Source organism: Lontra canadensis, unplaced genomic scaffold (assembly GCF_010015895.1).
Source record: "Lontra canadensis isolate GAN:19392208 unplaced genomic scaffold, GSC_riverotter_1.0 scaffold169, whole genome shotgun sequence".
Lineage (NCBI taxonomy): Eukaryota > Metazoa > Chordata > Mammalia > Carnivora > Mustelidae > Lontra > Lontra canadensis.
In genome coordinates, this window is record NW_022631163.1 from 1,534,977 (window position 1) to 1,550,704 (window position 15,728).

Genomic DNA, 15,728 nt, shown 5'->3' on the forward strand with positions numbered 1-15,728 from the left:
ACATAAAAAGGACCGATAATACCAAATGCTAGCAAGGATGTGGAACAACTGGAACTCGCATATACTGCTGGTGGACATGAAAAATGGTGCAATCATATTGGAAAACAAATTTGTAGCTTTTTGAAAAGCCAGTTATATGACCTACGGCATGACCCAGCCATTCTACTCTTAGAGGATTTGTTTGCTTTGTTTTGTTTTTTGTTTGTTTTATTTATTTATTTTGTTTTTTGTTGATTTCATCTATTTATTTGAGAGGGATAGGGAACATGAGAATGAGCAGGGAGAGGGGCAGAGGGAGAAGTGAACTCCCTGATGAACAAGGAGCCTGATGCAAGGCCCCATCCCAAGCCCCTGGGATCATGACCTGAGCGAAAGGTAGACGCTTAACTGACTAAGCCACCCCAGTGCCCCGGTTTGTTTGTTTTTAATAAACTAGTTCTTTTAATTATTAAAATAAAATTTTAAAAATTCAGGCAAAAGTTTAAAAAGTTTGGGGCGCCTTCGGCTCAGGTCATGATCCCAGGGATCTGGGATCGAGCCCCACATCTCTGCTCCACGGGGAGCGTGCTTCCTCCTCTCTCTCTGCCTGCCTCTCTGCCTACTTGTGATCTCTGTCTGTCAAATAAATAAAATCTCTAAAAAAAAATCTTTAATAAAATCTTTAAAAAAATCTTTAAAAAAAAAGTTTAAAAAGTTTAAAAACTAAATTTTCTCTCAATTCCACTCTACAGAGGTTTGGTTTGAATACCTGAAGTTTTTCTTCATGTATCCCAACATTTATATGTGTCTGTGTGTCTGTAGGTGCACACAGTTTACATTGCTTACATTGCTTGACAACTTGCTTTTTCATCCATTAATAGATGCTAAGCATTTAACAAATAGAGATCTATTCCCTCACTCAGCCAATATTCATTGAGCATTACCATGCGCCAGGCATTCTAGTCTCTTCGAATACATCCATTAACAAAGCAGCCACCGATCTTTGCCTTCATGGAGCATACACTTCAGCAGGAGGAGATAGATGGTGAACAATATCATAAATAGGAGATTGACATATTAGAAGATATTGTATGCTACAGAAGCAAGAAAAAGTAAGAAAGGGTAACAGGAATTGGGGGCAGGGGTGTTCTATCTGAGTTTTTTTTAACAGCAGCCTAGTATTTCTTACCTATCCATTCATGCCCCATGAGGCCGACAATATGCTAGGTGCTGGCGGTTCAACCGTGACCATGTAGACAGGTTTCTCCCTTCATGGAGCTGCTGATGGGAGACCATGAGCAAACCCAAATGAACTTGATAATTGTAGGTAATGGTTAAATACTGTGGGAGGGGGTTGGGAAGAGGCTGCCTAACCTAGACCGGTGATCAATAAATGCTTCTCTGAGAAGGTGACATTTAAGCATTGCCTCAAGTGATGAGACAGAAGCAGTCCTGAAATACTAATATTTCTTGACAAACCGTAAGAGACTCTTAAGTCTAGGAAACAAACTGAGGTTCGGTGGAGGAGAGGTGAGTGTGGGGTTGAGGTAATTGGTTGATGGGCATTAAGGAGGGCACTTGATGCAATGAGCACTGGGTATTATATGCAATTGATGAATCTCTGAAATTAATAACACACTATATGTTAATTTACTGATTTTAAAATAAATAAATAAATAAATACAAATATTTCTAATCCCCTCTTCATTCCTAGGATCTGTAGTCAGGAAGAAGTAGTGATCCCTTGTGCTTCTGACAATGATTCAGGAAGTGTGGATTTGCAGCTGAGCAACTTAGAGGATATTAGAAAAGATCCAAGTAGCCTTGAACTTACAGGTAAGAGCGGGGGAGAGGTTTTGGTTTTTTGTTGTTGTTTTGTTTTTTTTTTTTTAAGGCAGGAAGGGAGGTGGAGAAAGGGGATTCTCTGTTGGAGTCAAGTTGCTGGATAAGAGCCTTCAACTAGACTTTGACAAGGAATTTGGTCCCTGAATTTAAGACCTTGGAATATGGTTGGCACAATGAGATAAAATATATTAGTCCAGACATAATAAGAAACTGAGATAGATAAGCCTGCAGACTTGCACAGAGTCTAAGTGCTAGAAGGATTCTAAGAAGGGAAAGGTAGTTGTGGGTGGACCCTTGATTGGGCTACAGAATATCTATCTTTTCATTTATTCTGCAAGCATTTACTGAGTACCAGTTGTTGAATATACAGCAATGAACAAGACCAACATGGTCCCTGCCCTCACAGAATTTGCTGAAAAGGAGTAGTAAGTAAACAGATATTAAATAAAGTAATTACAAATTGTAGTTAATACTACGAAATAATTATACAAGGGACTGAGACAAAAAACAAGGGGGATGAGAACCTATTTTAAGCCACGGCTGTCAGAGAACACCTATCTAAGAAGGACTGTTCAACCTAAAGGAGGCCTCAAGGACGTGAAAGAGAAACCCATGTGAGAAGCAGAGGAATGAACATCCCAGGTGGACATAATAGCATGTGCATGAGACAGGAAAGACTATTTGAGGATCTGCATTTCCCATGTCTACATTCATTCAACAAACATTTATTGAAGTCCTACTATGCCGTTAGCATGGATCTAGCTACTGGTTATTTAGTAACGAACAGAACAGACAGCGTAGTTGTGGATAGATGATTGGAACTCAGTTTAATATGGGTGATTGGGAGTGGGGGAGTAGGGAGCAAATATAAAGAAGCTTTTTAGCAGCTAGGAGGGTATTTGGTCAAAATGGGCAAAGAGGTGATTCAAGAAAGGCATCCTGGAGCAGATCCCTGAAGGATAAGTAGGAGGTAGGGAAGGTGGGGAAGAAGAAGGAGAAACGTGTAGGGAGAAGCATGAGAGCTAAATGAGATAGGGTTTCTAGTGCATGAGAAGAATGTGACAGTGGGTGGCAGGAATTTGGAAAGAGGCTGTAATTCAGGAGACCAAAAAGTGTGCAGAAGTGGAGGGGTAGAATTCCTGATGATGGGTGTGTTAAAAGGGAAATAGTAAGACTGTTTCCCCAACAGGAATAAAGAACTTGGTTTTGGAAAACAGGAGGTAAGGATGTAAAGCTATATGAAGAGGGAAATGATACCACTCTAATCATTGTTGCTCAGCAGAGGAATAATATTTGCCAACACTTCCTTGGTGCTAGCTCTGTGTCAACTAAATGAGGTAGGTTCTGTTATCATCCCCATCTAGGAAATGAAGAAATAGACCCAGAAAAAGTAAGATCACACATGGTCAGAATGCTAGAAAATAGCAGAGCAAGGATCCAAGCCTAGGCAGACAAACTCTGGAGCCTGTGCCTTTTATCAGAGTCTATCCCAGGTCTGGAAGGAGGATTCCTGAAGCACTTACTGCAGCCTGGTCCAGTGGGAAGAGATCATCGAGGGGATGCTACTGTATTTGAAGTTCTTGTCACCACAGAGTCATAGACGTTTGAATTTAATACTAGTATCTACCATTTAAGTACTTACTATGGACCACATACTGAGATAAGTCTTTGTATTCAGTACCTCACTTAGTCCTCACAATAACCCTGTTTTACAGGTAAAGAAACTAAGGTTCCAAGAGGCAAACTAACTTGATAAAGGTCATAGAATTAATAAGGGGTAGAGCCAGGATTCAAATTAATCTCAGACTGAGATTAAAAGTCCATGCTCTTAACCACTGTGCTATAGCTCAGTCTTGAAGGTTTTTGTAGCTTAGGAGGGCCTTAGACAACACTGAATTTGTAATTGGGAAGACTGAGACTTGGAGAGCAGAAGGGACTTCGTTAGGGTTGTGAAGCAGATAGTAAGGGTGAGACCAGGGCATGACTACCCTGACATCCGGTGGATCTCCCCATTATGAATGTAGAACTCTACATGGTACAGATAAGTCATCTGCTGTGTTTCTTTCGGTATTAGACTCCGACATCTCTGACATTGCTGGACTGTCTCGGGATTCGCTCACAGGTAGCTTCAGGCACCTGACCCAAAAGGGCGCCCTCAGTGAGGCCGTTGTTGAGAGGCTAATCCGATCTATCCAGGAGGTTTTTGATGGTGAGCTACAGGTATGCACAAGCAATCGTACTGAGTCATCCAACTTATTCCTCCATTTTAACAACTATTTTAAACATTTATGATTTCTTTATCATACAGATAATTGATATTATAGACTATAAAATTTATGTTTATATTTATTTTTATATTAAACATTTATATACATTTATAAACTGTATTTATATTTATGCTTCTGTTTACAAAAACTATAAAATGCCTATTAAAAGAAAGAAAAGAAGAAGAAAAATGAATCTTCCCTAATCCACTCTCCTGAGATAACTGTTAACATTTTAGTATATATATTTTCAGACTTTTTCTTCTGTACATACAAATGCATGTAATTATAGAAAAATAAACATCAGACATGGTGGGAGGAAAAAGGTTTTCTAGGTGAATAGCTTTGGATCTATATTACCCTACTCAATAGCTTTGGATCTATATTACCCTACTTACTTTGGGTCTATATTACCCTACATAATACAGTATTCTGTTGTTTAGTAAAACATTCATTCATTCATTTATTCTGCAAGAGCTCATAAGAGAAAATTTTATCTTACCCTGGGAGTAAGGGAAGGCATTTCTGAGGAAGGAACCCTTGAGATCAGATCTGAGGAATGAATAGGAAAAACTAAGAGAAGTTAGAATTGGAGGAAGTATTCCAGAAATAGGGCATTGTCTGTGTAACAGCCTTGAGGCAGAAAGGAGCAGAACATGTTTGATGAACTCACAGAAGCCTGGTATGTCTGTCTGTCCTTTGTTAACAGACACTTGGGTTGTTTCCATATATTAGCTCTTTTGAATAATGTTGTGGTGAACATGGGAGTGCACATTACCTCTTTCAGATCCAGATTTCATTTCCTTTGAATATATATACGCAGAGGATTCTAGTTTGGGAAAATTTGTCAAACTTTACATTTTCTCTGTGTGTAATGCTAATAAAAACTTTTGGGAAAAACACTTAAAGCCAGAATGTTGGTCTTTCCTTTTGACTCAAACATTTCTTTACACTTCATGCCAGCAGGACTTTATAAAACATTTCTTTGTAATTAATAAAGGGTAGGGATTGCTGCAGTTAATTGAAAAAAAGAGAAAATCCATTCCCTGCTTTGACCTGAATCCACAACCAGGCAGAAAAATAGATGAAAAGAAGGTGATTTTGTCAGAGTATCACAAATACCATAATAGCAATATATACTATGTGCTTTATGGATACTCCTGGGAAGGGCAGCCAATGCTGGTTCAAGAGAAAATGCATTTTTCTAGTCTTAAAGGATATATAGATTTTAGTCAGTAAGCAAAGTAGGTATAGAGAATTCAGTAGGTGCAAAGGCCCAGAACCAAGAAAGGGCAGCATAAAAGTTAATCTGTCTAAAGTTCAGAATGCTGCAGGCAAGGAGGAGATGAATTTGAAGAAATTAGCTGAGGTCACATTGGGAAGGCCTTGACCTCCATGGGTGCTATTGAAAGATATTTTGGTAGGGAGTTACCTGATCAAGCTTTCATTTAATGAAGATGAATGTGGTAATAGCTAGAGGAATAGATTGGAGGGCGTCAAAACTGGAGCAGGGAAATTCAATGTTGATTGTTACATTAAGGTAGATGAGAAAGAATTAAACTATGAAGTCAGATTCTGATTGTATATATCACTACTTGCTGTTCAGAGAGCTAATACCAGGTTATACTATCCATAGGCTGGGAGGAAAAAATGAAAAGAAATTTTCCCAAGATTGTGGAATTATTGACATCTTTTATTGTCTTCATACTTTATTTTTTCCCAAGTTTCTGTGATAGATACTGCTTTTATAATCAGAAAAAGAATAATGCAAAAGATTTTACTTTTCAAATAAAAACTTGCATTTTAATAGGGAACCTTATAGACTCAAAATAATATTTAATGACATCAAGAGATCTAGAAGTAACAGTCAAAGTCACCGTTAGGAAGTTTAATCAGACAGCAGTATATAGACAGGATGGGTAGATGGGGAAGCAAAGACTAAAGGTGGGGAGAGCCATCATGGAGCAGTTAGTAATCCAGGATTTCATCTAGCTGAGAGGGAAAACAAAGTCCCAAGCCCAGGCAGGGCAAGTGGACAAGGAGTTCCATTCCTCTGTAATTTATTCATTCCTTATAATAAAAGACCTGAGGGCGCCTGGGTGCCTCAGTCAGTTAAATGACTGTTAATGTTAAGTTAAATGCTTCAGCTCAGGAAATGATCTGAAGTCACAGGATCCAGTCCCACATCGGGCTCCCTGCTCAGAGAAGAGTCTGCTTCTCCCTCTGACCCTCTCCCCCTTCATTCTCTCTCTTTCTCTCTCTCTCAAATAAATAAAATCTTTTTAAAAATAAATAAATAAATAGACAGATAAAAGACCTGAGACTAGTTTGAATGAGATGTCAGATGTTTAGAACATCAAAAGAAACTTCTCAAAAACCCTCTAAAATTATCAAATGAGATTGTAATATGTAATTGTGTCTTTATCATTCTTCCACAAATTCAGAGTGAACTTGAGAAGCTGGCATTCCTACAATCTTTGTCTTCTCTCAGCCGAACTTTACCTTACGATGAAACCACAGAATCATTCATTCACAACCACATAGCAGACATTGTGCGTATCCTAAATGTAAGTATTGTGACCTTATCACAAATTATCAGGACCACACAAATTCATGACTTGACTAACAGATGTTTTAGTGGCTTCATATATATTATCAATTTCCTTGACCTCTTCTTGTATCAGTATCTGTATATGGAGGAGAAATAGGCGTACTCCACAAATATAATTACAATTGAAAACCAACTAAAAGATGAGTAGAAAGGAGGGAAACAGCATGTAAATTCTCAGTAAGGACAATACTGCATTCTTGTTAATGAAGCCATAGTCGTGAGGCAAACTCTATAATCCAATGCCCAGGTTCAGGTTGCCAGCTATGCCTCTTTCCCGCTGTGTGACTTTGGGAATCTGTGCAACTTCTCAGTGCCTCATCTTCTTCATCTACAAAATAAGAATAGCTGTATCCTTCACAGAGCTATTGAGAGTATTAAATTAAAAATAAACATACGTGGGCACCTGGGTGACTCAGTGGGTTAAAGCCTCTGCTTTCGGCTCAGGTCATGATCCCAGGGTCCTGGAATCGAGCCCCGCATTGGGCTCTCTGCTTGGCGAGGAGCCTGTTTCCCCTTCTCTCTCTCTGCCTGCTTCTCTGTCTACTTGTGATCTCTGTCAAATAAACAAATAAAATCCTTAAAAAAAAAAAAAGAAAGAAATGAGCTATTGATACATGCTAAAACTTAAACGAATCTCAAAACAGTCATGCTGTGTGGAAGAAGCCCGATGAAGAAGATACAGGTCATATGATTCTATTTGGAGAAAATTCTCAAAAATGCCAACTGATGTAAAGTGACATCAGATCAGTGGTTACCTGAAAATAGTAGAATGGGGAGGAACAGGAGTGTGAAATTACAAAGTTTGTACAAACAAACTTTTGGGAGTAATCCATATGTTCATTATCTTGATTGTGATGATGATATTTTGCAAATGTATACGTAAGTCAAAAATCTCAAACTATACACTTTAAATATGTACAGTTTGTTGTGTGTCTATTACCTCAAAGTCAAAAAAGCTGTAAAAATTTTGTTGAGAACTTTAATCGAAAAGAAGAAATGCAGTGGCAACTAGGATATGAAGGAAAGATGACAAGATTGGCATGAAATTAATCCAGATAGATCTCCTGATCTAAGCCTCAAAGGATGTGCTGGATAGGGTAGACAGAAGGGACCAGAATGTAGGGGCTTTGATCGGCAGATTCCTACCTAGCTATGTCAAGACAGAATGTCAGTGCAGGTACTTTTTAGATGCTCCTGGTGCCCCACAGCAGACATGAGCACTAAGACCTCTAATCCTGGAATGTTCATGGCGTCCAGCTTGTGCTTGGGGGTCCAACCTAATTCTGCACGTGGGGTCCTCCACAAAATCCTACTATTTCCAGGTTGTTTGGTAAATAAAGTTACACTCACCATTGAACAGACACCATTGAACAGATCACGTGAGCCGTGAGGCAGGCAGTAGATGAGAAGGACTTTTCAGGAAGTCTCTTCAGTGGTATGGGTAATAAACGCTGAAGGATTTTGGAGGATGAACAGTTCTCAGTAGACTGAACCAACATGAAAAGACTGCCCAGTTGTGCCGGTAGATTTCGAGCTCCCTGAAGCATGGCGGTGAAGAAGAAAGGGAGCTCTTTTACGAATTACAAGACACAATTTCTAGTTCCAGTGCTGTCAAGCACAACCTGTGTGATCTCAGGCAGATCACCTAGCTTTTCTGAACCTCTAGCTCCACCTGGAAAATGGAGATAGTAATATCTGTCTGGCTTTTGTTAAAGCCTTTGAGAGAAAATGCCTCATTTGGTTAAGATTCTTCTTGGAGAAAGCAATAAAAACCAACTCTGGCTTACTTAAGTTAAAAGGAAGGAAGAAAGGAAAAACAGGAGGCTGGGATATCTCCCTAGAATCTACCTTTTATCAATCAAGCCTCCAGAAGAGTATGTTCCAGGACAACTCCTAGGGTTTCAAAGGGGGTAGGGTTGCTCTCCTATCACGATGACTTACACATTTAGGTGCTCCCAATCTGTGTCTGTCATTCAAAAATTCCAGATGCTGGGAGAAAGAATCTGATTGGCCCAGACTGGGTCTGTTCTCTACTCCTTCCTCAACCAGGCATGTTTGGAGGGCAGCATCATATAGGAAGGGCATGACTTCTGGGCATCCCTCTCTGTGTCTTGGAGGCCATTCCCAGAGAAGAGATGATTGCTGTGATCTGGAGAGTCACCCCAAGAGGTTCCTACTACACAAATACTTGACAAACAAAAAATAGCCTCTCGTTTCTGAATTCCCCATTGAAGTTAGCATAATTGTGAATAAATAATAAGCCTTTCATACCTAACTGATTGAAAAAAGGAATTGCAGGCCTGGTGGCTTAGCTAAGAGGCCCTGCCTTCATCCACATGTGAGGCGTGTGGCTGTAGGGATGGAGAGTCAGAAACTGTGCAGAGCCATCATCGTGGTTGATTGGATGCGGGAAATGAATAAAGGGAGAAATGTAAATCATAGGTCATCTCTTTCATGAGCCCTGGGAAAGAGTACCATTGACAGCAGTAGGCTGGGAAGGTGTGTCCTTTGGAGGAGGAAGATAATGAACTCACTTTTTAACACCAAATTGCCAGAGGCAGCTGGGCTTTTAGTGGTGATGCCTGTGAGATAGCTAGATTTAGGTTAGTAGAGCTCTGGGAGGCTGAAGCCATGAAATTAAGTGAGTTCCTTGGGGAAACAAGAAAGAGCATCAGGTCACCAGCAAGATCTGACCAGAGTTGGAAAGTGAGAAAGGGGCACCTAGGTGGCTCAGTGGGTTAAAGCTTCTGCCTTCGGCTCAGGTCATGATCTCAGGGTCCTGGGATGGAGCCCTGCATCGGGCTCTCTGCTCAGCAGAGAGCCTGCTTCCCCCTCTCTCTCTGCCTGCCTCTCTGCCTCTGCTTGTGATCTCTCTCTGTGTCAAATAAATAAAATCTTTCAAAAAAAGAAAGAAAAGAAGGAAGGAAGGAAGGAAGGAAGGAAGGAAGGAAGGAAGGAAGGAAGGGAGAAAGAAAGAAAGAAAGAAAGAAAGAAAGGAAGGAAGGAAGGAAGGAAGGAAGGAAGGAAGGAGAAGAGTAAAGAAGGGGCAAGAAAGAGAACACAGTAATAATTATTGAATGCTACCTCCCGGACATTAAGTTCCTGGTGGGTCTTTTTGGTGGCAGGTTAGAGAAATCTACTAGAGGCAACTGAAACACTAAAGGGGAGATTGAGTCTGAGGATAACTGAGTATTCCCAGAATCCTGTAACAGGAAGACCAACATGCTCCAAGAAGAGAATGAAGCCAGAAAAAAAACCAAAAAACAAAAATTTTCACATACTCAGAACTTTCTCTCCATCTCTCATCTTTGTTCCTTTGTGTATACTTTCATTTCTCTCTGTCCCTTACCTCTCTTCCCAAAATTGGCTCTCTCTGTCACCTTTTCCACAGGGCACAGGGCTCCCAAATTTTCAATTTTCTCTTTTTAGTAGGCCAGCCAGACTGAGATCAAGGCTCTTGGTCTCAATTCCAGAGTGCTGAGAAAAAGACTCTACTCCTGTCCAGATAAGCTGTAGTTATTGGGACAGAATGACTTAGCAGAAGCATGGCTATGAGGTGCCCATTCTGTGACCCAGGGACATTTTCCAGAGAGGCTGGGTAGACAGCCCAGGAAGGCTTCCACTGCAACCATTTGCTTTTGCTCTTTCTGTCAACTCCCTGAGATTTCTCTTTTCCTCCACACATAACAGGAAACTCGGGCCCAGGAAAAGTAAATGCTACATTCCAGGTGACACAGGGAGGGAGTGGCAGAACCCGTGCCCAAACCCAGATGCTGTCTAGCTCCAGAGCCTCTTTTTTCCTCTCTTGTCACTGTGCAGATTTTTCTGGAAAGCAAGGCAGCTTTCCAAACTCTGCCAATTTGGAATTTGGAAAACTATTCCTTTTCTAGGACAAGCACATAATAATATTAGTCCCTATCGTAGAGATTGCTGCTTGGTAGAACGAGGAGTTAGGAGGCCTAAACTGGAAATAATCACAAGTAGTAAAAATAATGAGTAACAGACGCTAACAGTTCTCAAGGGCTACTAGGAATTATGAATTAACTCCTTAGTGTTCCCAGTTGCCTTGTGATGGTAAACAGTACAGTTACCTCATTTTACAATGGGGAAACTGAGGTACAGGGAGGTTAAATAACTTGTGTCCACTCCAACAACTAGTAATAGGCCACGCCGGGCCTGATGCTCTGGCTCCAGAGACTAAATTCCTGGCCTGGCCACTGTCCTGCTGCTGGTCCTGCAGAGCTAAGAGCAGGACCTGATGAAGTCCCTGCAGTGGTTCTTGCAAACCATCTACATCTGCGATCGTCTGGCCCAAGGATGTGTGGCACGTTCTTGACTCTGGTTTAAAGTCCTTGCCCTCTCATTGCAGATGCTGGTAGAAGAGGAGCCTGTGCATTCTCTCTTCAGCTCCGTGCGCCAGGAGGTCTTTGTCACCATCGCTGACCTCAGGTGACACCCACACGCCCCCTCCCCCCACACACACATGTACTGCTCTCTCGGTCATGGCCAATACCAGAGCCAACTGACGTGCTCCATATCTTTAACTTTGGCAAACTATTTATAGAGGGAAGGGGACACCCATCCGTGTTTCCTGTGTAAGAAATTTGATTTCATATATGCTGCCCTCCATATCTGAAAGACCTTAGGGGAACCTCTTTGGAGTTCAGTTTTGTCCATAGTATATTCAGTGGAAAGTTACTCTCCTGAGTGCTTCATGACAGTAGAGTTCCACAGTCCAAGAAATTTGGAAGGGCTGCCTGCTGTCTATTTAACTTATTAAAAGGTCCTAAGAAATCCTATAGTTAAAAAGATTTTTTTATTTGGTTCAATCCACCATTACCCAAACTAACAAACATTCAGCAGAACATCTTTCAGAAAATCATGGTTTACATGTTAGACTATAGCAGGCTTTCCTCCGTGGTTAAGCTGCAGGAAACCCTAGAAGAATATCATTCCAGTAACTTCTTGGGAAGGTGGGGAGGGACAGAGAAGAAGGATGGAAGCTCTGAGCCCTGAAACTCTTCCTCCAGCATTTTGTGAGATTTGTCTAAGAAGCACGCCCTTTGTCTCTTCCATCAGAATTACACACCAATTAGTCCACCTTTCCTCTTGGGTTCCTTCAACCCCTGCTTACCAATGTCAGATCAAACTCTTCCCAGATTACTCTTCCTAAACTGTCTTTTCTTAGTTACCAAGATGTCCACTTGCTATTTGGCTCTGAAGATCGAGCTGATTTGTTCAGTCTTATTACGAGAAGTATAATCGCTCTGCCCTCTGTAACAACTCTTATCCAGCTGCAGGAAATCATGCCAAGTGGGTCCTACAACACAGAGGTAACTCCTGCTTTGGTTTACTAACTTGCCATCTACAGGGTCAGCTGATCATGGCCCTTCGAGAGTACATTTAATTTTATGGAACTAGCCAAAAGTCATTTCAGCCAGGTCTGCTGAATAAAATAAACAGTTAAATTAAATAGCTTTTCCCCCTCTTTATTTTCCTTTCTTCTCTTTCCTTTTCTTATTTATTTATTTACTTACTTATTTAAGAAAGAGAGGGAAAGGGAGAGAGAACCTCAAGCAGACTCTGTGCTGAGCACAGAGCCCGATGCGGGGCTCGATAGATCTCACCACCCTGAAATCATGACCTGAGCTATAACCAAGAGTCAGACACTTAACTGACTGTGCCACCCAGGCGGCCCTCTCTATTATTTTTTTTTTAAGATTTTTACTTATTTGAGAAAGAGCACGTATACATGTGCACAAGGGGGGGAGGGGCAGAAGAAGAGGGACAAGCAGTCTCTGAGCCCGACATGGGACTCCACCCCACATCCCTGTGGTGGGATGTCCTGAGCCAAAATCAAGAATCAGATGCTTAAACCAACTGAGCTAAACAGGTGTGCACGCTCTCTTTGTCTTTTTTTTCCCCCTCATTCCTTCTTTCCTGGCTTTTGGCTTTAAAATAAGGTGAGAGTGTTCATATACTTGGCATATACTTAGAGTTACCATATGCTAAACATCATGAGAGGCAACAGAAATACAGTGGTAACCTCTCTCTACTGGGGAGCTTATATCCTAGTATAGATATACAAACCACTGATAAGTATATCAGGTGGTAATATGTGCAATATTAAAAAAAAAATAGAACAGGGGCATCTGGGTGGCTCAGTTGGTTAAGCAGCTGACTCTTCACTTCGGCTCAGATCATGATCTCAGGGTCCTGGGATCCAGCCCTGTGTCAGGCTCCTGCTCTTCATGGAGTCTGATGGAGATTCTCTCTCTCCGTCCCCCTCTGCCCCTGCTCACTCACATGCTTTCTGTTTCTCTGGCTCTCTCAAATAAAAAAAATTTTTTTTTAATTGAACAGGGAAAGAGGAGACAAAGAGTACTGTGGGTGGGAGGCTTTTATACGTAGGGTGGTCAGGGAAAGTCCTCCTGATGTGACAGTTGAAAAGAGGAGATGGGTCTCTCTGGAGGAGAAGCTTTCAGGCAGAGAAGAGGAAATGCAAAGGCCTTGATTTTCTTCTGCAGCTAATAAATTGGTTGGTAAAGCAGTTGCCAAAGGGGACTTTATTCCCCTTTGTTTCAAGATGTCAGAAAGAGTCACAAGTCGAATTTTAAAACTATCTTGATGACCCTAACTGACTTCCTAAATGTAGTTAGAATCATTAACTGTATTCCCAGTAATGCTGAGATGTCCACTGAACATGAACATATTGTGGGGCACCTGGCTGGCTCAGTTGGTGGTACGTGTGACTCTTGATCTCTGGATTGGAAATTCAAGCCCCATGTAGAGATTACTTAAAAATAAAATCTTAAGAAAAAAAAGAAAATGAATATATTGTTTCACCTCACCTCGCAAACTGCCTACCAGTACTTTCACACTGATTCTGTGCCTTTGAGTAAAGTCGCAAGATAAGAGCCTTAATTAAGGGGCGCCTGGGTGGCTCAGTGGGTTGAAGCCTCTGCCTTCGGCTCGGGTCATGATCTCAGAGTCCTGGGATCGAGCCCCACATCGGGCTCTCTGCTCAGCAGGAAGCCTGCTTCCTCCTCTCTCTCTGCCTTCCTCTCTGCCTACTTGTAATCTCTGTCTGTCAAATAAATAAATAAAATCTTAAAAAAATATATTAAAAAAAAAGACATTAAAAAAAAAAAAGAGCCTTAATTAAAAGTGTACATTGTAATTGGTGGGAATGCAAACTGGTGAAGCCACTCAGGAAAAGAGTGTGGACATTCCTCAAAAAGTTACAGATAGAACTACCCTATGATCCAGCAACTTACCCAAAGGAAACAAAAACACTAAATCAAAGGGATACGTGCACCCTGATGTGTACAGCCGCATTGTCACCAATAGCCTAATTATGGAAGGAGCCCAAGTGTCTGTTGACTGCTGAATGGATAAAGTGGTGTGAATATATATACACACATACACACAATGGAATATTACCCAGCCATAAAAAAGGACATCTTGCCATTTGCAAAGATGTAGATAGAGCTAGAGAGTATTATGCTAAGTGAAATAAGCCAGGCAGAGAAAGACAAATACTATATGATTTCACTCTTATGTGGAATTTAAGAAACAAAACAAATGAACATGGTGGGGAGAGAGGGGAAACCAAGCAGACGCTGAACTGTAGAGCACCAGGTGTTGTGTATAAGTGATGAATCACTAAATTCTACACCTGAAATTAATATTACACTCTGTTAACAGGAATTTATTTTTTTAAAAACATCTGATTTTTGTTTGTTTTAAAGATTTTACTTAATTATTTGACACACAGAGAGAGAGGGAGCACAGGTAGGCAGACCAGCAGGCAGTAGAAGAAACAGGCTCCCCGCTGAGCAGAGAGCCCAATATGGGGCTTGATACCAGTACCCCAGGATCATGACCTGAACCGAAAGCAGACACTTAACCAACTGAGCCACGCAGGTGCCCCTAACTAACAGGAATTTAAGCAAAAACTTGGAAAGAAGAGGAGCACTTTGGTGGCTCAGTCGGTTAAGCATCTCCCTTTGGCTCAGGCTGTGATCCCAGAGTCCCAGGATTGAGCCCCACATTGGGCTCCCTGCTTAGCAGGGAGTCCGCTTCTCCCTCTGATCCTGCACTCCCCTCGTGCTCTCTCTCGCTCTCTCTCAAATAAATTAATAACATCTTAAAAAAAAAAACTTGGAAAGAAGAAAAAATAAACTGTGTAGAAGCAAAAAAAAAAAAAATTGTATAGAGTTGGGGAACTTCATGATGGTGGGGGCTAGGGACATCACTGATCCTGTGCCTTTTCAGTGTCTCTACAGGCAGACATTTCAAGCATTCTCTGAGATGCTCCAGAGTTTGGTAGTAAAAGACCCACATCTGGAAAACCTTGACACCATTTTTAAGGTAAATTAGGATACAGAGAAAAAGGGAAACTATTTCTGTTAACTCATGAAAGTGGAAGAAGAAAATGTGGAAGGTGGGCGCCTGGGTGGCTCAGTCATTAAGCAGCTGCCTTCAGCTCAGGTCATGATCCCAGGGACCTGGGATCGAGCCCCACATCGGGCTCTCTGCTCATCGGGAAGCCTGCTTCTCCCTCTTGCACTCCCCCTGCTTCTGTTCCCTCTCTCGCTGTGTCTTTCTGTCAAGGAGATAAATTTTTCAAAAATGTGGAAGAATTAAGTTTAAAGAGCTAGCACAGGGGTGCATGGGTGGCACAGTTGGTTAAGTGTCTGACTCTTGATTTCAGCTCAAGTCATGATCTCGGGGTCGTGAGATTGAGCCCTGTGTCAGGCTCCGCACTCAGTGGGGAATCTGCTTGAGATTCTCTCCCTCTCTCTCTCCCCCCAGAGAGAAGTGCACACACTTCTCTCTAAAATAAATAAATATATCTTTAAAAAAAAAAAAAAGTACAGTAGTTAAGAGTATCAGCTATCAATTTTGCATTAGACTTGGCTTCCAATTCTGACTCTGTGCCATTCCTGGGGTATAAAGTCAGCAAAGAATATAATCTCTCAGAGTCTTATCTCACTTTCAAATTGAGATAATAATTATGGTGAGTA

General features: G+C 41.3%; 1 protein-coding gene across 11 annotated transcripts in view; it reads left to right on the forward strand.

The window, feature by feature from the left end:
• Positions 1-15,728, forward strand: part of MROH8 (maestro heat like repeat family member 8) — a 53,739-nt gene that overhangs the window by 2,880 nt on the left and 35,131 nt on the right. For all 11 annotated transcript variants that reach the window (XR_004381243.1, XR_004381245.1, XR_004381244.1 and 8 more), the window contains exons 2-7: positions 1,694-1,815; positions 3,899-4,044; positions 6,533-6,655; positions 11,069-11,148; positions 11,888-12,032; positions 14,977-15,072. Coding sequence is in view for 8 of the 11 variants with exons in the window: in XM_032845753.1 (XP_032701644.1) it covers positions 1,694-1,815; positions 3,899-4,044; positions 6,533-6,655; positions 11,069-11,148; positions 11,888-12,032; positions 14,977-15,072 (712 nt within the window). In the remaining 3 variants the exon portion in view is untranslated. The remainder of the gene's footprint in view (positions 1-1,693; positions 1,816-3,898; positions 4,045-6,532; positions 6,656-11,068; positions 11,149-11,887; positions 12,033-14,976; positions 15,073-15,728) is intronic.